Source organism: Urocampus carinirostris, chromosome 16 (assembly GCF_059441175.1).
Source record: "Urocampus carinirostris isolate Australia breed hairy pipefish chromosome 16, RoL_Ucar_1.0, whole genome shotgun sequence".
In the NCBI taxonomy this organism is placed as follows: domain Eukaryota; kingdom Metazoa; phylum Chordata; class Actinopteri; order Syngnathiformes; family Syngnathidae; genus Urocampus; species Urocampus carinirostris.
Window position 1 is genome coordinate 34,162,152 of NC_142364.1, and position 20,682 is coordinate 34,182,833.

Genomic DNA, 20,682 nt, shown 5'->3' on the forward strand with positions numbered 1-20,682 from the left:
TGAGTCGGTGTCCCAGCTGGTCTCCAGGGAGCATCTTTGCTCAAGCATGAGGGTTATGCAACTGTGTGATAAAGTTCTGAAATGGGAACCAAAATGAAAAGGGGATCTTTACACCTGCCCCTGTTTTAATAACGTACATCCACATGATGCGCACCAAACTCCAGTTGTTTGTCCGGAAGCTTACAGATGTCGCCACATCACTGAAGAACAATGTCAGACACATCAAACGTAATAAAATGTTGAAGTGCTTTCAAGTGCGTAGGGTCTATGTATCGAGAGGTAGCAGACATAGTGTGTTGCGACTGATACCCAAGTGGCACTCATGATACGTGGAATGAGATTGAAAGATAAAAATTGAAAACTAAATCAAGCCTTTGAGTAAAAATAATTAATTCGTTCTGCAATTAGAAGTATATTATTGTTCCAGTTTCAGTTTCTTGACTTAAATATGAAGAGATTTCTATTGTATTCCATTATATAAGAAATTAAATGTGTGGCATATCAAACAATTCAGGGTTATTAAATGTTCAAGGAAAGTAGAACAATTTTGATTCAGATTAAGTTATTGGCAAGTGATTTGATTTAATTTGGAAAGCCTCAAAGACATGATACATTAATCTTTTCTTTTAATTTAACAAATAATAAGAGGCAATTTCATACAATTCAAAGTGGAAAACGATGTATTCCGATTTATTTTGCCTGCATGTCTTTGGCATTTTTTTGTATTTTTACTTCACTGCTGACCCTTTGGCAAAGAGCAGTATGACACTGTTCTTTGTCAGGAGTGATCACTGAGAACCCTTTGCAACGCACAAATACCCGTCCTAATGCTATCTGAGATGGAGAACGGTCGCGCTGACCGAGCTTACTGGTGGCAGCTCAGTGAGCCACAGCAACCTGCCACTTGACAGCTTAAAAGTTTTTAAAACTGCAGTTCCAACTTTCTTGTTACTACGAAGGCCTAGTGGCACAGGTGAGCATGGTTGCGCCATTATTGTTCTGGGTTACATTGCATTGGCAATGGGATAAGGGTAAAGAGTGGCCCCTCTACATACAAGATCCATTTGTTTCCCTGATCGAGCTCGTATCTAGAATTTCTATTATCCCAAACAAATTTTCCCTATACGACATACCTGAAAACCAATTAATGCATTTCTGCCTGCCAAAATCCTCCAACTTAACCCTGATTAGCTTTGAAACACATCTTCCCGATCGCTAAAAATACATTCAATTAGTAATTAAAATGGAGTAAAAATATGAATAGGATATTAACAAAATCAAATGTGAGTTTACTATAGGCACTAAACATAGAGTGAGGGAGAAAGCTCTGGACAGAGCACGAGAGACTGAAAAATCCTAGATTATGACCATTTGTACTGTTTACCTCGTTCAGTGTGCTGGGGCCACTCTAGTGTGCCTTGAGACCTTGTCTAGTGTGCCACTGGAATTTGCCCAATTTTATCTTTCTATAAGGCCATTATTCAGTATTTTTGCTATTTTCAGGCGAGGAACTGTAATAGTCATCCATATAAGTAGGTGGGAGTAGATTTTCTATACTTTTTATATCCTAATTATCTGCTCATGAGGTAGAACATTACATTTAATAACTTAATTTGTTTAACAAAGCGGTTTGAAATTGCACTGTAAAAAATAAAAACATAAATAAAGCACATAATTATTTTTTATATTAAGTATTATTTTCATCTTTTTATATACTCATTATCTTTTTATGAGGTAGCACAGTAAACTATTTGAAATAACTTGATTTTCAAACATTTTCGACAGACGGTGTGCCTCGGAACTTTTGTATAAATAAAAGTGTACCATGGTTCAAAGGTGAAAAACACTGACCTACATCCCTCCATTAACACCACGCTCATGTTTGTCTATTATTTCTTGGTATATTTCAATCGTGAACATCCTCTTTTTTCTCAGAAAACCCATTTCCATTTATTTTTCAGAACGAATGGCTCGGGTCACAACAGTGGTCCTGTGGATCCCCAAAAAAGTCTTGAAATGTCATAAATCCAATTTTGGAAAGTAATTAAAATGTGAACACATTAATATTATTTTCATTTGTTTGAATTAAAAAGATTTGGTTAAATTGATCAGCTGTATTTTTAAAATATCACCAATTTACTTTTGTAGGAACATTGAGTGACCACAATAAAGGAACTATCAAAACGGTGATGTGGTTTCAGTCGGGCCTTTTAGAGCATGCACATGTCGTAGGTCTACCCAAAATACACATAGCAACTTCGGACAGAGATGTTTACTTTGGACTACGGGAAAGTGTAAATTTTATGAGAAGTGGCAGTCCGACGATCGCTTTTCATCTTAGCTAAAAGCTGTGCCAGGTATTGTGTACGAGGCAAGATGTATTGTGATAATCTTTTGATAACAAAGATGTGTTGTCACCATTCATTAAATCGTGCTAAAGATATACTGACTATTTTAAAATGTACTCATAAGATAAACATCACAATCAGTTTGGAACCCAGCTCTATCAGCATGTGCCAGTTAGGTCAGCTTGACGTGTCTGACATGTGCCGGTTATGCTGTAAGTTTGATTTTTGCAATCTGGAGATGGAATAAGAGCTTGCTCTGTCCACTCCACGCATCGGCCCGGTATTGCAGTACCTCCGGGAACGGTGCATTCGCACTGATGGCTGCATCACTCTGTGGCTAGGACCTTGACTCGGCCTCTTGGCTGAGAGCAAGTGTCTCGACCCCTTGGCTTTGTAGCGTATTATGATTTGACCGATAATGGATAATTGATAAAGAATATAGAACAATAAACCTTACAAAATCCCCTAAGAGGATATTTAGGCGTGGCCATTTGAGGACAACAAGTGCACAGCTTTGAAACCACTTCCAAGGTGTATTGACCAAATCTTAGACATTATGAGTTGTAAATGTATTACTTCTCTTTCCGCGTCTCTGTTATTATTGTGCACACTTGTACGCAATAATGGTGCATAAAATGGCGGTGCCCTGTTTGGCTGCGGCTGCATCGGCTCGCTACAGTTTAACTGTATGGGTCAGGTGTATCGACATTTCGTTCTGTGTGCATGGTTACAAAGAATGACAATAAAAGTAAATTCTATTCTATTCTATTCTATAAAAATAGATCCCGAACTGCATTTACGCACATTTATTTCCGGCTCTGATTTAAATACACATTGTAAACTTGCATACATTTATGTTGGGAAATTCATTGCCAAACCAATGTGTCAGTCATCATTTAAATCTGTCACTACTGGATAAAGATATTCAAGACTAAAAGAGGCGATGTCTCTTTTATCAATACAAGCCCCCTTAGGCTAAGGTGGGCTGTGGACTGTGAGATAAAGCCTGCAATTGGTTGAGGGTAGTGTCAATTGAAAGTTCCCAAGTAACTGCAATATTGGAAATAATTTTTGCGAATCTGTTCATTTGTAAATGAAAATGATGGGGCGAAACAGACATATTGCAATCAGAAATGTCCAATGATGCAAAAATGTTATTAGGAAGATTTTTTTTAATTTTTATTATATCTGTCGGCATTATTGGAGTAAATTTCACAGTTGGATTCACTGGACTGTTATGAATGGAACAAGACAGTTTTTGTGGGGAATTGTTTCATAAGCTCACATTAAAAGCATGTTATCAGTGAGGATTACTGGCTTTATAGTTTTCGGGTATCCTTTCTCATAATTATCGAAACGTTTCTGCGATGAATGAATTTTAATCATATCTTGAATTCCAAGAGTTCAAGCTTTCCAACTCTACTTAGCATGACATATTTCAGTGACTGTTGAGATCGTAGAGACACATATTTGCTTCTCAACAGTCCGACTTCCTGTTGTTAAGGGGTTAGTTTGATTTAAAAAGGCATTAAAAAAATCTGAAAAAAGTATTTAATTTACCGGGCCTTAAGCTGTAGAAACCCTGCACAAAAAAGCTACAAAAATAGATGAAAATAAAATACAACACAAAATGCAGGATCAGGTATGTCTTGTGGGAAGCAAACTTTGATGAGCTGATGCTAGCGGTGACCAGTCTCGAGTTCTAAGCCCTCTAGTAAGAGCATCCGGAACTTCTTGTAACATGGATTTTCTCTCATATTTCAGGTAAGATCTTTGGTCGAAAGCCATCTTGTATCTCGAGTTTCTCGTATCTGGAATAGCACCTATCTAGAAGGGCCACTATAACTTATGTGCTAAAGGGGACAAGCCAATGCTTGCGGTGAATGGTCTCAAGCACTTAGACCTCCTGTGGTAGTGTCTGAAAATTATTGTAACTTAGATTTTCTCTTGTATGTTGGGCAGGATTTTTGCTCCAAAGACGACATCTTGTGTATCAAATTTATTGTAACTAGAGTAACTCGCATGTAGAGGGGCCACTGTATCTATATTTGGTGGGGAAGATATTTGTGTCACATAGCTTTGGTTTAAACCACAATAAAAGAGCAACTCAAAGGGCAATAAATATATAAAATTCTATACTTTGTTAATTTTGGACCCTTAGTTAAAGAGCATCACCCATCCATCCAACATGAAAACCCAACAAGTGGAGGTTGTGGTAGCTGGAATTGAACCCTGGACCTCCACTCCAAGGGGCTGCACACTAACCACTTAGCCTTCGTTAAAAAAAATTACACAAATTTTCACTGAAAATTGATAGCTTCTTGTCTCAGTAAACCTCTTAATAGTTGCACAACTTTTATCAGTTAAGTAGAGAAAAAAATACAATCAGAGAAAGAAGTCACAACGGAAAAAAAACTGTAAAAAAATTACAATCAACAACTCGCTGATGATGGTGGCACCACAGGGACAAAGCTAACTGATGCCCTGATCAACTTCATAGCATTACCAAACTTTTTAAGAAATTTAAATACTTCCTATTTCGAGTTTTGGTGCTCCCAAAAGCTTGTGGCTCAATTAAAAAGGGACCATCAGACGGGATTCAAACACCAATTGGAGCAGTGGGAAGATGCAGCAGCTGGACTTTTTGATTTATTCAGCTAAGTCACTTGTTAGCAAACTTTGAATTCCCATGCTGTTTATGACTTGCCACAATCAAAGCAGCTTTTCTGGAATCAGTTTCAAATCTGCCATTTGTAAAAGTTCCCTCTACTCAGTGAAGCGTTACTGGCAGAGCAGCGGATCTTGTTGCATGCTTGAAAGAATACGTCCCCTCGAGGGGAATTTTCTTTGAAATCTCCTGCCACTTAAAACAGAGTACATCTTTGGATCGCTGGATGTTTTTAGAGTCGGGATCACTGTGAGATTGTTAAAACATCCACTACATGCTGAATTTAACAGTTAAAGTAACTTTTATGACCAAGTTTGTTAGTCAATTTCCTCTTTACGTTTAGGAAAGACTTTAATGTGAGTGACCAATGGATGTGCAAAACATGACTCTGTCACATTGGGACTTTCACAAACAACGAGCATCTAGCAATATTATTTAAAATCATATAACGATAATACCAAAATGAGAAATACATTTCAAAAGAGTCTTAGCCTCTTTTTTGGAAGGACTCCTAAAACCAGGAACAACTCTAATTCACACTTTCCTCGCCGCCTAACAGTGCGCCTTGTTCGGAACAGCACGTGGTGCCATGCACCCATGCGTCATGTTCAACCATTACTTTTCTAAACAGTCTTGGTGGTTACATGGGAAGCAAATCAATACCTTAACATTAAAAATATATATGTTTAAAGTTTAGTGTACATTTAAAATAAAGAGAGACGATATGAATGGATTTTGACCTCCCAAAGAGAGAACAGGGGAGGGCCCAAGCCTCCGATAAGAAATTCCAAACTGTTGTAAAAGCTCCCCCCTGAGCCTTTTTTTTCATTAAATCACATAGATTGCAAAAAGAAGATCTACCGTAAAGGGTGTAGAAACCAAAGAACAGCAACATGCTTGGCTGATAGTGATAATTGTGTAAACCGGGCACCTCCAAGGTAGACCCCAGGAACACCTAAGACAGGTTATGAAAATAACTCACCAGTGATGGGCTATTGCAATCTTCTAGTACATTTTCTTTCTAACCGACATGATCTTTTAGTGGTTCACTAATCTCCAATACTTACTATTTGGTAATAAGATTGAATCGTAATAAGATAGAAACAACATAGAAAAAAAATAAATTGTTAAATGGTTACCCTTTGGGCCTCAGTAACTAAAAGCACCTCTCAGCTTCAAAAAAGTTACTGACGCCTGAAGTAAACAGTGTATAATCCAAAAGAATAAACAAAAGTGAGCAATATAAGACAAAATTAAGAACTGCCAGCCTATAAAATCTCCTTCCTGTAGATGTTCAATATTTAGGACTAAATGAACATAAGTTATGCGTTTTGTATAACAAGCAAACATACTTGAACAATATTTATGCACTTTAAAGGGTTAAATCAGCCATTAATTCAATAAAATAATTGTGTACTGTAATGTTGATAAATATGATAATAGGGAGAAAGAAAATACATTTTATATTGTATCAAATAATATAGAACTAGAGTACAAAAACATCTGTTGGAGATAAATAGAGCGCACTGTTTATTCCTTGCTTATTATTAGTTGTCGGTACTGATTAAATAATGATGTAAGCGTACTGACAGATTGCATTTTGTACTCACACCATTTGAAATTATTTTGAAAACAGGAATAATGGACAAAGCACACATTTAATCGATATTGTCTTTTTTAATAAATTAATGATGCTTGCTTCTTACAACTAGGAGGTAAAATAATAAAAAACATATATTTTTGATCATTAACTACTGATACAGTAAGTACATTTTGCTAAGTTGTCTTTAGAAGGACAGTTTGTATTATTTAGCGCCTCCTTGGTTAAAAAAAGTCATTAAGAAAACAGTATTGGGTTAAATAATAAAAAAAATACATAGGTTACCATGTGAACATGTATTTTTTTTCAATACTCATAAGTTGAAGAATTCTCTTTCATTTTACATATTAGAGGAAGCTGACACATTTGTCACCCAACCTTGCTGCTACAGGTGCCCAGAAAAAAAAGGAAAAGCTTGCGAAAGGCTCGGCAAAATTTGAGATTTGATTGTATTCTTCCTTGTGCTTTTTAGCACTTGTTTTTGGTTGCACGACACAATGCAGTAACATCTCGTGACCAAATGATTCACATTGTCCCTTTAACTTTGCATTTTAACCACTAAGAAAATACAATCATGTCCATTGCAAATAATGTATTACCTTCGCTTGTAATTCTGCACAATTATATTCTTACTTGGTGTTAAAATCTACTTAAAAAATCAAGTAAAAATCAAGTACCCTGTTTTACTGGCATCATTTTAGCTACACACACTGCACACGTCCAGTTGCAGATAGAGTTAGATAGATTGAAACTGTTCATGAAACATATATTTCAATATATAACCTCATAAATGCAAAATGACAGTGCAATCCTGCCATGTGATCACCTTGCATGTGATCAGCAACCATGTGATCTTCATGGAAGTTACATGGAAGCACTCGCTGCCCTGCTTACTGATACAGGCACATATACACATACATGTGCTATGATTGCAGCTTTCACCCAGAGGACATGGACAAACAATCAGAGATTGAATTCTGAGTGTTTACTCACCTGATAGTGTGTATGCGTGTGAACATTCTGTTAGATATGTAATTCTCCCTGCAGGTCTGCATACTGAAATAGAGTACATGGCCCATATGGTTTTATGCCATTTTCTGGGGGTGTATTCAAATCAGAGCGAAAATTAACATGCGCATTGCGATTTGTGATTCATGTTTACATGTTTACGCACCGTTACTACGCAAGGTGTGCACAATCATTTCATTGTGTGTAAAAATACTGACAACAAATTCAAATAAGCGTCTTGTTAAAAAAGAGCAAAAGCTCAACGTTAGTATGTTAAGAATACAGTGATGTCTCTAAATACGAGATATATATGTATGTATATATATATATATATATATATATATAAATATTCCAATTATTTTCTGAGATTTTGCATTTTGAAGACAGAATGTCTTTTCTTTGTCATCCTGAGCTGTGACGGCATAAGAACAACATCTGCACTCAAAAAAGCCACTCACCATATTGGTTTTTGTGTTCGTAGGGTTAGGTAGAAGAAGTTACGAGTGTTTTAGGCCAAGTTTTACTAGTGTTTTAGGTGGATACCTAAATGTTGTGTCACAGGTGGATGTAGTAATGGTACAACAAAAGGTGAGCAGCCAAAAAGGAGATTACTGACAAAAAAACACACAAAAAAAAACAGAAAGACCGGCCCAAGGGGGGCCAACCGATAAGCGAAGGTGGCCGCAGCCTTGGCGGAAGAATGCAAGGCTGGCCATCCCAAAACATTCGGTGAGCAGCCATGCTACCCCGGAACCAACAACAAAAAACAGCTAGAGGGACAAGCACGATCTGGCCAAGAAAAAAAGCGATGGACACAGCTTGCTAGCTGACTAGCAATATTGCGTGCCCTTAACAAGGACTAACCAAGACTGGTCTACGAAAGGCAGCCCGACCAAAAACAAGCCTCTAGCAGCCAAGTTAACCATGAACTAACAACCAAAAATGGCTATGGTGACAAACTGGAACCCGGCCAGAATCAAACCCAAAGAAACGGAAGGCTAGCCAGCAAAACAACCTTGGAAGCTTTGCAGCCCCTATGCTATTAGGGGGCTAACCGGACAATATTTCAACAAACCGCAACACACGGCGAAAAATACACACAATAAGCCACAATCGCCTACCTAAAAGAGGCAAAGGCAAAGAAGGAAAACACACTGTTATGGAGGCAGGTAAACCTACCTCACACAGCTTCAGGTTGAAGTATGCAACACAGAGCAAAAACCCTCACAAGGCCCCCAGCGAAAGGGTAAGCAAAATTCCAATTCCCCCAAGCAGAAATTAGTTGAATGGAGTCACTGTTAACTACAATTGCCGTCTCTTTCAGAGCTGCTTCATATGCTGTGTTAACACGATTCGCCATGTTAAAAGAAATGTGTTCCTTTGATGACATCACAGCTCTAGAGGAAAAGAGCTAGATGGGTCAACTTTGAGACTAAATGTCTCGAGTCCCCCGAGTAGGTCAAGTCAAGTCACATTTATTAATACAGCCCTTAATCACAAAAATGTATCAAAGGACTGCACAGGTTTACAATTACACAATTACCTGATCTTAAACCTACTAGAACAAATATCTTTGGAAATTTAAGTATACACCCCCAATTCTCAGAGCCTTCTTAATTATTATTTCTCCACTTGCGAATCCAGTGTGTTTATTGTGGCGTGCTGTGGTCGATGATACCAGAAATCGAGTTAACCCCTTCCTACGGTTGATGTGTTTAGTCCCTCAAGAGGCTTTCTGTTCCCCTTCATGGATGGATTGCCACCAAGCTCCTCTGTCAGAGTTATTCCAACATGTATTTAACTTCGGGAGTGTTTCCATGGAGACCCCTCATCCAACCACCGTGTGCTGTCAAAGTGACTAATTAGTTAATGAAGCACATAGTGGTGCCAGAATGACGGAAAGGAGATGGTGTGGAGGACGAAAGGAGCGAATATGGAGCTATTTGGCAAACAACATCATCTGGTCTTGACTGCCCCATCCTCCCTCCATAATCAGTTCTGCTGTAATCAATTAGCTGGGTGAAGAGAAGCATGAGGAACAGGTGCACGCTAAATGTTAATTAATTCCACGTTGGCCACTGCCACTATAACATTAGCTGAATTTTCAAATGCCAGTACTGTACCACTTAACATTTGTCTCCCTCCCACAGTTACTTATGAATGTAAAGGCTCACTTTGACCATCATTTCTGTCATAAATAATCGGTTTATGGTGCGAGCAAAGGTATTTTGTAAAGATTTCTCAACCTTCTTCAAATGAATATCCCAATATATTACCTTTTGTGCAGACGGCGCAGGGCTCTGTGCTTAGCTCCGCCCATCCCTATCGCTCCTCCAATCCAATTGCTCTGGGTGGTCTGCTGGCGTTTGGCATGTTTATAGTTTTTAATGTGAATTTTCATCATAAAGTGTCTCAACAGTAAACAAGGATTATTGAATGAGCTTCCAAATTCATGATTCCTGAGCAATGTCAGTGTGACACAGTGACTGTAAACTGTAGTTAGAGAAACATCCCCTATATATATATATATATTGAGGGTCGCATGTCCTGCATGTTTATGGAGGTTTCTCTCTCTGAAAGCATGGAGGATAGCAGCTTCGTTAGTTTTACGTGACCTGTGACAAAGGAAGCCTTGGTTTTTGTGTGAGTGAAAACTATCACATAACCAGGCTTGTCCCATCGCTCTTCAGAAAGGTACTGTATTTAGATTCAACAAAGCTGAATCTTGTCAGGGACCAGGAACGGAGACGGGAACCCAATTGCGTTAGTTTCTTAGTTTTATTGAAAGAGAGTGAGAGTAAGGCTTGCTTGATAGCTTGATCCGAGGTCTGGCGGAGAGCGGGAGCAAGCAAGGCCGAAGTGACACTTCCGTGTCGGAAGAAGACAGGCGGGAATGCCAAGTAGTTTGACCAGGGCTGGAGATCAGAGGCGATGTCAAGTTTGTAATAGAGGTCGTAGGCAGGCGGTGGGCAAAACAGGCGTAGTCAGGTTCATAAACGGATCAAAAAACGGGAATCGTACGGGAGTCAAAAACAGGGAGTCAGGTTCGGACGGCTTGCCATAGCGGGAGCTGAAGGTTCGCAACGATCGGACGCCGGTAACAGAGAGTCGGGGGGTTTAAACAGTGGCTAGGAGCCAATCAGCGACCAGGGCTGTTGGCGCCACCAGGGCAGCCGCAGGTGCCCCGAATCAGTAATCATGACAGAATTTAGTGTCAACGCATAGCCAGTTGAAGTGTTCAAAGAGAGACGGAGACTAAGAGAGAGCGAAAGCGGACATATTGTTTTCAGGTGATTGGGAACATTTTTGTTTCGCGAATTATAATCGAGTCAAACTTGTCTGTTCGCCAGGTAGTTCATTCATCTGTAATCAGAAACAAAATACATTATGTCACACTGCATTGAAGACAATTATTTTTCTTAAATATAAAACAATAAACAGTGGTTTGTTAAATTCAATGCATGCATTGATGTCTTTTCAGGACATTGCAACATTATAACATTAAATGCAGCTGCAATATTAAATTAAATGCAGACAAAAGTAAGGTAATGAGGTGCGCAAGAGGGATGAGGTAAGTGGATTAGAGATTTTGTTGAATGATGTAAAGTTGAAGGAGGTAGATTGTTTTAAGTATTTGGGTTCATATGTAGCAGCAGGTGGTAGTTTAGAGGATGTGAAGAAAAAGGTGGGTAAAGGGTGTAAGGCAACAGGTGTGCTGAATGGATTGTTGAAATGTACAGATTTGCAAATGGATGCAAAGCGAGGATTGTATGAAGGTGTGGTGGCACCAACAATGATATATGGCTCAGAGGTGTGGTGTTCCAGAGTAAATGAGCTTGCTAGGTTAAATGTCTTTGAAATGAGATGTTAGATAGAATGAGAGCAATATGAAACATGCCCTGGATCTTTGGCCGGTTTAATTGATGGATGCAAGAGTGTGTGCTAGGGATAGATGTGAATGTTGAAGGATAGTTCAGAATGATTGATATTGACACATATAATGCGGAGGGGGGTTAACCACTGTATGCTGTCGAGCCTCTCTGCTGATGAAGGGTTGCATTGTACAGTAACTCACACCTTGTTGTGATGTGGTCTTAATGTTTGGTTTTAGATTTAGAAGAGTGAAGGGGAATACATTTTTGTTGAATGTGAGTGTGCTCTTGACTCTAACCACCACCCATGGGGTGGGGGGGTACTTTGGGGATATGCTTCGCCAGATAGATAGATGGATAGATAGACAGTAATGTTGCACTGCTGCTGCAGCAGTCACTAAAGAGCCAAATTGATAAAACACACAGTAGTGAATCTTTTGGCTGAAAAAGTTGAACCAATGTTTAATTGGTTCATGAGGCTTGACTTTACCCATTACTAGATTTGGGACACTTCAAGACTTCACAGATGAATTCAGAATATTTAGTCATCTTTTCTCAGTCCGACAGTACAAAAACCTTTAAATATTTCTCAGTTATGACCAAGAGGAAGATACTTGTGTTGGGTGGAGAGGATCCAAATGTGGATGCAAGTGTCAAGCTGAAAGTTTTAATGGGGTCAAAAGAAATAACAAAAACTCTCTGCAGAGGGAGGAAATGAAATAACAGCAGCAAAAACACAGTCCAAGAAATCCAGTGTGGATAAAAAAAAAAGTCTTGTGAGGCAAAAAAGCAGAGATTTAAAAAAGCTTAATCTCCTTTGACAACTTACAGCAAAATTCCCAAATTCAGGGTAACATTTTCATAAGACATAAAAAGCAGAACATACTTTTTTGTTATAAGATCAATAATTTAAGTTATTTGCACATACATTTGTGTTTGTGCGCTATTTTTGCCAATTTGCAGTTTGCATGAGTTTCCCTGAGTTACAAAACTGTTGTGGAAATAAATTTAAAAAACACGTCAAGTCAAGTCATTTTTATTTGTATAGCCCTTAATCACAAAGAGTCTCAAAGGGCTGCACAGGTTATTGCACAGACTATTATTTCAGACTATTATTAAACCATCCCCTGATCTGAAACCAACATGAGGGCAAGGAAAAACTCAAAAACCTCAACATGAGGAAAATGAAGAAACCTTGAGAAGGGACCGCACATGTGTGTGTGTGTTAGTTTTAAACATTTCCACTGAGGTTGCAGGTCGGAGATCTTCAAAAGATTACATTTTAGTGAAGAAACAAATGTTTAGGGAAAAACTCCTCAATAATCATTTTATAATCAAATCGTACACCCCTGAATCATAACAGTACTCTAATCTTATTTTAATTGTGCATGTCCTTAGTCGTACATCCAAGGCATACATGTTATGCCATTCATTTACTAGTATGACCCCTGTTAGAGGTTTTTATTTTACCTGTTGGCCATGAGCTAAAATGAGTTTGACAACCCTGCAGTAACTACCCTCTCAGTCAATTTAGCCAATCAGAATGCAAAACACAATGCACAATGCAATCATGTGAAGCAGCTAAACCAGAAAAGGTGAACCGAGTTACAGCAAGGGATTTCTGTATATCAGAAAACTGCACATTATATATCCATTAACATTTCCCTCAACTTCTACGAATAGGTACTGTAAGAGCACAAATTAGAACTTTGCATTATTCTAACACAATTGAGACTGTGACCTTTTAGACAAATTGAAATAAAGGACAAGCCTGCATGGAGTAGCACAGAGGAAAGGCTGAATAATCTTTTGAATAATATATTTTGTAATCCATTAGTCTTAATTCATTACATTGCAGCAGCCAATGTGTATGGGATCGCTGATAGCAGCTGCCTCAAAGCATCGCTCACTTGGGCCTTGGCAAACATCTGCTGTGTGGGTGTTTGTGCTTGTGTGTATCTGTCCTGGTAGGTCGAGTTATGTTGTTAACATGCAAATTAAGTAATTAGCATTCACTAAGCCTACAACTTAAAATAACAGAAACCGTCCGCGGAGTGTAAAGTCAAACAGTTATTTGGGGAAATGAAACTACCACCTCCTTGAACTGGATTGCTCTTTTTATTGCATCAGGAACGGAAAATGTAATTTGGGGAGGATTTGGGGTTTACAGTAAGCCCTTTACTTATTGCAGTTTTGCTACTTTGCAGTTTTAATCATGCATTCTTTTCTGCAGCAGACAACAGACAGCAGATGATATTAGGAAGGCAAAGGGCTGTGTGTGTGTATTTAGTGGGTGTGACTGTCTGTGAGCAAGCCTTTGATGTGGGCAAACTCATAGGTCAATGTGTCCACCCTCCCAAAACAAACTGAAGCATGGCTAGTATTTTAGTGGGTTGTTACATTGAAATGAAATGAAATGAAATGATCTTCATTTATATAGCGCTTTTCAAGTCAATGACTTCCCAAAGCCCTTTACAGTGTGCTTCACATTTCCCAATTGCGGCCTTGTATTGCAGCCATGTAAGACGCTAACCTGCTTATTGGGGGTATTAGGGGTTCAGTGTCTTACCCAAGGACACTTCGACATGTAACACGGACAAGCCGGGATTCGAACTGGGATCCCTTGATCCCAGACGAGCGCTCTACCGCCTGAGCTACTGCCGCCCCATCAATTGAGGAAAGTCAGAAGGGCACAAGGAAATTTTGATCACCAGCGGGTTCTCCGTAGATTACTATTGGGTCCGGGTAGGGACTGAGGTTGTTCGGTAGAGTAGGTGCCGCAGGTCTGGCCTACTTCGGCTAGGCTTCTTAACAACTCACATAAGTTACCCCTGCTGAGCCTGCATCACACTAATGCCAGATCCACTACCCATGAAACGAATGACCCGGATTTACAACTCTTGGGAAACCAATGCATTTGCGTCCATCACGTAGACCTGGTGCAATTGGAGGATCCCCGATGCTAGCTTGCAGCTAGCGGGCCACTTCTAGTAGAAGTCCTCCAATTTTGTTGTACGATTGTGTAATTAAAGATCATTCCTTTTACTACAAACTGTGTTCTATGTTTTCATTTGTACATCTGTGGTTATTTGGTTACAGTTAAATATATTATGTTACTAATATCAAATGTAATTATATTTTTTTAATTCTCGTGTTTTGACAATTACAGATTTTGTGGAACGCAACCCCTGCGAAAAGCAAGGGATTACAGTATATGTGTTTATTGCTCATGGATAAAGGACATTCATCACGTAAACGTCCTTCAGTCAGTTAATTTTTCTTGTGTATGATCTTTCAGAGCATCAAAGTGTCATGGCAGCCACCTCCACGCAGCACACAACATGGCATTGTCGCCGCTTATAAAATCAAATACAGGAAAACAGGTCGCCGTGGAGACCAGGAAGCGATTGAACCGAACAACCTATGGTATCTTTTCACAGGTGAGAATTTGTCCGTTATTTTTGTCAGTGAAAAAACACACGTGTCACTTTTGAAATCATAATTGATTGGTTTAAAGTTCAGTAGACACTCAAAATAGGGAGAGAAGACATTAATGGATATTAAACTTGCAAGTAAAAGCGAGCTTTCAGATAAGAAATTCCAACGTGTTCTAAAGGCCTTTCTCTGAGCCCTTTCTTTTAATTAAATTTTCCAGGTTACTGCCCTAAACAAAGTAGAAATAAAATGAAATGATCTGCATTTATACAGCGCTTTTCAAGTCAATGACTTCCCAAAGCGCTTTACAATGTGCTCCACATTTCCCAATAGCGGCCTTGCAGCCATGTAAGGCGCTAACCTGCTTATTGGGGGTATTAGGGGTTCTGTGTCTTACCCAAGGACACTTCGACATGTAACACGGACGAGCCGGGATTCGAACTGGGATCCCTTGATCCCAAGACGAGCGCTTTACCTCCTGAGCTACTGCCCCCCACCACCACCCCCCCCCCCCAAAAAAAAAAAAAAAAAAAAAGATTGGCCGATAATGACAATGTAATGGAAACAGTTCATAATAGTCAAAACAACAAGGAGCAGAATGCAATAATAGTAAAAATAATGAACTGGCATACTATGGAATATTAAAAACAATAAACCTTGCAATTATTCTAGAACACACATTTCATATAAATAAAAGTGAAGCAGTTTGTTAAAGTTGTGATCAATGTAAGCATCTTAGTAGAAGTCTATAACAATGAATGTAAATTAACTCTAATGCAAAACATTCCTTAGCCTTGGGCTTTTTTATAATTTGAAGTCTGTTCACTATAGGCTTTTTATTCCTCTCTGTTTCCTTATCTAAAGTATCGGTTAATTTGCATATATTAACAGATTGTGTATTTAACATTAGTGTGTCTATGTGTTATTAATTCTGCCACAAGCATTTTTCCAAAGCCAGATTTACATAGTTTAAATAGAATTGATCTTCTTTTTTATTATTAGCTTTATATTTTACCTTATACTTATTTACTGATGATATCGTCTGTATTTTCGCTCATTTCACAATGTCAATGTTTTAATTTCTGTCTTCGTGTGCTTCTTTGTGAATGATGCTTGTCTAGAGATTATGTCATGATAAGCGCGCACTGGGTAGACAGTTTTAATAGGGGGAGAGAGAAAAATAACAAAAGGCTGTTTACAAGAAAACTTCTGAGAAAAAAAGCTTTTTGTGAGAGGATGCATTTCAAGCAGAACTTTCATCTAGTTGCTTTTCTTTGCTTTTTTTTTACAATTGTAATACTTCTAATATGTAAAATGATACGTACCATAAACACAAGGGCACTTTGACAGCAACACAACATTTTATGCAAGAACACCAAACTTATGCATGGACGATGCATACAGCAAGAAGTTTTCCTCGTGACGTGATCACATGATTTCAGTCACCATGGTGATCACTTCCTGCAGACACACACGAAACACCATCCCTCTCTGCCCCCACGATGACAAAGGGACTTTGGCTTTTTGAAAGAAAAATCCTCTGTTGAAGCGTTAACTATCTGTGCTTATACATACCTTTGCTACTCTCATTACGCTGCTTCACTACTCCAACTCGCCATATGGGACCGCCAACACACTCTCAATGGCTGGATACAGGAAGCAACACTGTGAAGTAGGGGCTTCATCAATGTATGTGCAAAGATCCAATCAAAGCGGCCACCCAATGGTGGTTTGTCACTGAAACATTCCCATAGGTTTACTACTTACCAATGAACGGTGTCAATTTCTTCATAATAGTTTAAAGAAAAAAAAATATATATATGTTTTGGCACTCAAGGACAATGGTACTGAAAACCTTTTTATATGTTACGGCATTGAATGAGTTGCTTAGTGTCATGTTGTTCATGACTTTTAAAGCATGTGCAATCTGTAGTTGTTAGTTAAAATGTATACTTTATTTTAACCCAAAAATCATTGCATTATTTTCCACTTAGTCCCTTTTAATCAAGGGTAATGGATATGCTTTTACAGGATTACTTGTCATTTAAAACTTTCAAAATGAACCTGTTAAATTCTTTGAATACTTAATCATACACATGCTTATACTCTTAGGCGCGGGCCATTTGTGGTTCTCAACACCACAGTTTGGGGTCCCCGCCATGATATGAAACTTTGATTTTAGTGTAGCCTGTATGAAGTTGATAGAGTTACTAATTTGCTGGGTAAGGCTCAAAATTAACACGCTTGTGTTTTAGATTTATGTCTGCACTGCAATACAATTGGATAGCTAATTCCTTACTTGACACATGGCAGTGCGTGCACATCACTAAATCTTAACAAATTAGCAGATTTGATTAAGCATTCTTCACACACTAATCTCAAAATGTGTTATAGAAATGGAAATGTGGTCCTAAGGCCGGTGTAGTGGTTGAAGGAAATAATCACTGTTGTTACATGTAACTTTTTTTGAGTTTCTGCCAATGAAAACCCATTGCAGCCCAACCACATGAAGACCTTAGTTCTGGCAGCCCGGTTAAGTAAGTTGAGTTTGAGACCCGTGCTGTAGAGTTTGTTTTGTGTGGAATGTTCTTATAATTTTGACTGAAAAAATAACCAGAATATGTATTGTACAATGTAAAAAGCATATATATGTGGACTGTTTTTTTTCCAGACTAAAAGACGCTCAGGAGTAATATTCACTGTAGACCAGGGTTTTCCAAGTTGGTGTCTGTGGGCACCAGGTAACCCCCAGAGAACACCTGAGTAGCCCGTGGATAGGTTCTGAAGATAGCTGACCAGTGATGTTGTTATCGTTGTTATTTTCCTGGAAATGTGATTTCTAACTGGCATATGTTTAATGGTTGACTGAGCCTTGTTTTATAAAACTTCTAATGATGGTAATTATGCATATCGAACCGGGTGCCCCTCAACAATAAAAAGTAGCTCTACGCTTCAATACATTTGGTGAGCCCTGCTGTAGACTATAATAGCCATAAAGTCGTGAAAATAAATACTAAAAAAGGGATCATGTTAGCTTTGGTTTCAGACAATAACAACAAATGCATTCATTTGTTCCCCCAACCCAAAATCGAGCCCAAGCATGCGTTTGTTGACCTAATCAGGATAAATACATTAGGGTATTTGTTACTGATTTTTAGTGGCACAAACCTCCCCATAGGCCCATGTGTGCAATGAAAGTGGAGCAGTGTCCATATGGACATGCTATAAGTATAAGAAAGCATTTGAGTCAGCATATGTGGGCACATATGAGTCCCTGATGAAATTACTTGTGCCAGACTGGAAGTCAGCTGTCTAAGCAACAGTTAAATCATTTGACTCTGTTTTAAAAGCCTGTAGCGCATTAAGAGCTCGACATTAAAAATGACAAAAAACAGGCTTATAATTGATCAATTATGGATAAAAAACCGCTAAAGACAAAACATACTTTTCCCAAGAGCAAATGCCAAGGTCGGGGAAAAAGTGTTCAAAGATCATTAAAAAGGTGGCAAGTGAGGATACTGTTCAATTAGCTCTTTAGCTAATGATTGGCACCCGTACTCTTGGGGTCTCGAGAGTGGAATGCATACAGTTCTGGTCACTTCCTGAATCCCCTCGTCATGTTACTTTTTCCAAGGTAAATTATTGTGTCTAAGGGCCCGGTCACACAGCCGTTTGCGGCTGAATCACGGCCAGAAATTTCTGCCTGTGAGGCGGACGCTATTGGACGCTTTGAGACCGCCATATAGACGAGATACAGCAGTGCTTTACTCGCGGTCGGAAATTCACACGCGGTTGGCAGCGCGAAAAAGTTTTGCGCTGCTCAATACTTTAGAGCACGGGTACACAGCCTTTCACGGACGTATCGAGGCTGAATCACGGCCAGAAATTTCTGGCCGCGAAGCAGACGCTGTTGGGCGCTGTTGGACGCTTTGAGACCGCCATATAGACGAGATACAGCAGTGCTTTACTTGCGGTCGGAAATTCACACGCGGTTGGCCGCGCGAAAAAGTTTTGAGCTGCTCAAAACTTTGAGCACGTGTTAACCGCGGGCGGCACACGAGGTAATGACGCGGAAATGACACGGAACGACGTGCTCTGGCCGCGGCCAGGGCGTGGTTACACATGGGTAGGACGGGAAATTTCAGCGGGTAATCGTGGGTGGAGCATGGTAATAGCATGTTCTGCGCCTGTATTGCGGTGTTATTACGTGAAATTAGCGTGTTACGCGTGTGACGGTCAAACGCCTTTCTCCGCGTATATACAGCGCGATTTGCCGAGCACACGTCAGTTGTGCTTGAGACATCAAGGGGTGGACATGGATCCCCGTCACCGTAGTGACCTCGTCTTAATCCATTTTTATTTCTTGACATGTATTTTCATTTCATAACAAGATAATAAAATCAAAATGAAAAACTATTACAATAATAACATATTGGCTTCTTCGGTGCCATAGCTTGAAATCTTGATCTTCACGGGACTGTGTCTTGAGCGGTTATGATTTCTTCAGCCGAGAAATGCATCCCTGCCGAGATTTGCATCCCCTCGCTACTACAACCACTTACCAGCTCAGTAGCCTAGATGGTAAGGCGCCCGCTTTGAGACTGGGAGGTCGCTGGTTCGCGCCTCGGCCGAGTCATACCTAAGACTTATAACATTGGTAAAATGGCGGCGCCCTCTGTTGGCTGCGGCTGCATCGGCTCGCTACAACGGGTCAGGTGTATCGACATTTCGTTCTGTGTACATTGTTACACAGAATGACAATACAAAGGAAATTATTATTATTATTATTATTATTTTACCTCGTTTTATCTCACTTTTATATCACTTTTAGGGAATGTAATGGCGAACATATAACCAAAACCACTTCGTCTTGCATTTGTTGGGAATGTAATACAACTTAAACCATTCCGTCTTTGTTTTTGTTGTGAACGTAATCGAACGGTAATGCACACCGTATATAAAACCCTCCCCCCCTCGCGTGAACGCGCATTCTGCTGCGCTTCCAACAAAAGCGATCGTATTCTATATAAAACGCTTATTAAAACAATAAAGCGAGCTAATTATAACAATTGTGAGATCCTAGTCTATATAACGTGTTTATTCAAACAATAAAGTGCGATCGTATTCTACAAAATGCGTTTGTTAACGCGGATGAAAAAGTCACCAACGTCAATGCACGCTTCCAACAAAAGCGGGGGGGTGGTGGGGGGGGGCATTTTGCGTAGGAGTCGGATTTGGGCACAACACCAGCTCGGGAGCTTTTATACCCGTGGTCCACACGAGAAAATGACACGGAAATGACGCGATGAGGAAGCGGAACAGTCGCCGGCGTCTGTTTTGCGGGCATACCACCGATGAACAGCGGGTTGGCCAATTTTGCGCATTTTCCATCGCGAGCAACCACGGGCAAAAAAAAAACGCAAAATTTTACCCGCGATACAGACGCAAACGGCTTTGTGACCAGGCCCTAAAGCCTTGCACACATCTCGCGCTAAACGGGACTTTTGGAGTACACGCCTTTGACTTCAGAACGCCAACAGCGTCGTTCCCCAACACACTTAAAGCTGTTTTCAGCAGTGATGTTTTCAGCACCAATTCAAGATATTCAAATGTGTTTTCTGACTATGTGACCATTCAAGATAGTGACAATTGCAGAGTGAGATACCCATTACGATGATGAGCACATATTTACTATTGCGCAGGAAAAAAATGCGAATGAGGCCTGCGCCGCGTAAAATATCAGCTCTATAT

The 20,682-nt window shown here is 39.5% G+C and overlaps 1 protein-coding gene and 1 pseudogene across 3 annotated transcripts in view; both read left to right on the top strand.

Annotated features, from left to right (window-relative positions):
* Positions 1 to 20,682, top strand: part of dcc (DCC netrin 1 receptor) — a 409,358-nt gene that overhangs the window by 272,919 nt on the left and 115,757 nt on the right. For all 3 annotated transcript variants that reach the window (XM_088355706.1, XM_088355707.1, XM_088355708.1), the window contains exon 13: positions 14,795 to 14,936. In XM_088355706.1, the coding sequence (XP_088211832.1) occupies positions 14,795 to 14,936 (142 nt within the window). The remainder of the gene's footprint in view (positions 1 to 14,794; positions 14,937 to 20,682) is intronic.
* Positions 2,526 to 2,662, top strand: LOC148351154 (U2 spliceosomal RNA; annotated as a pseudogene).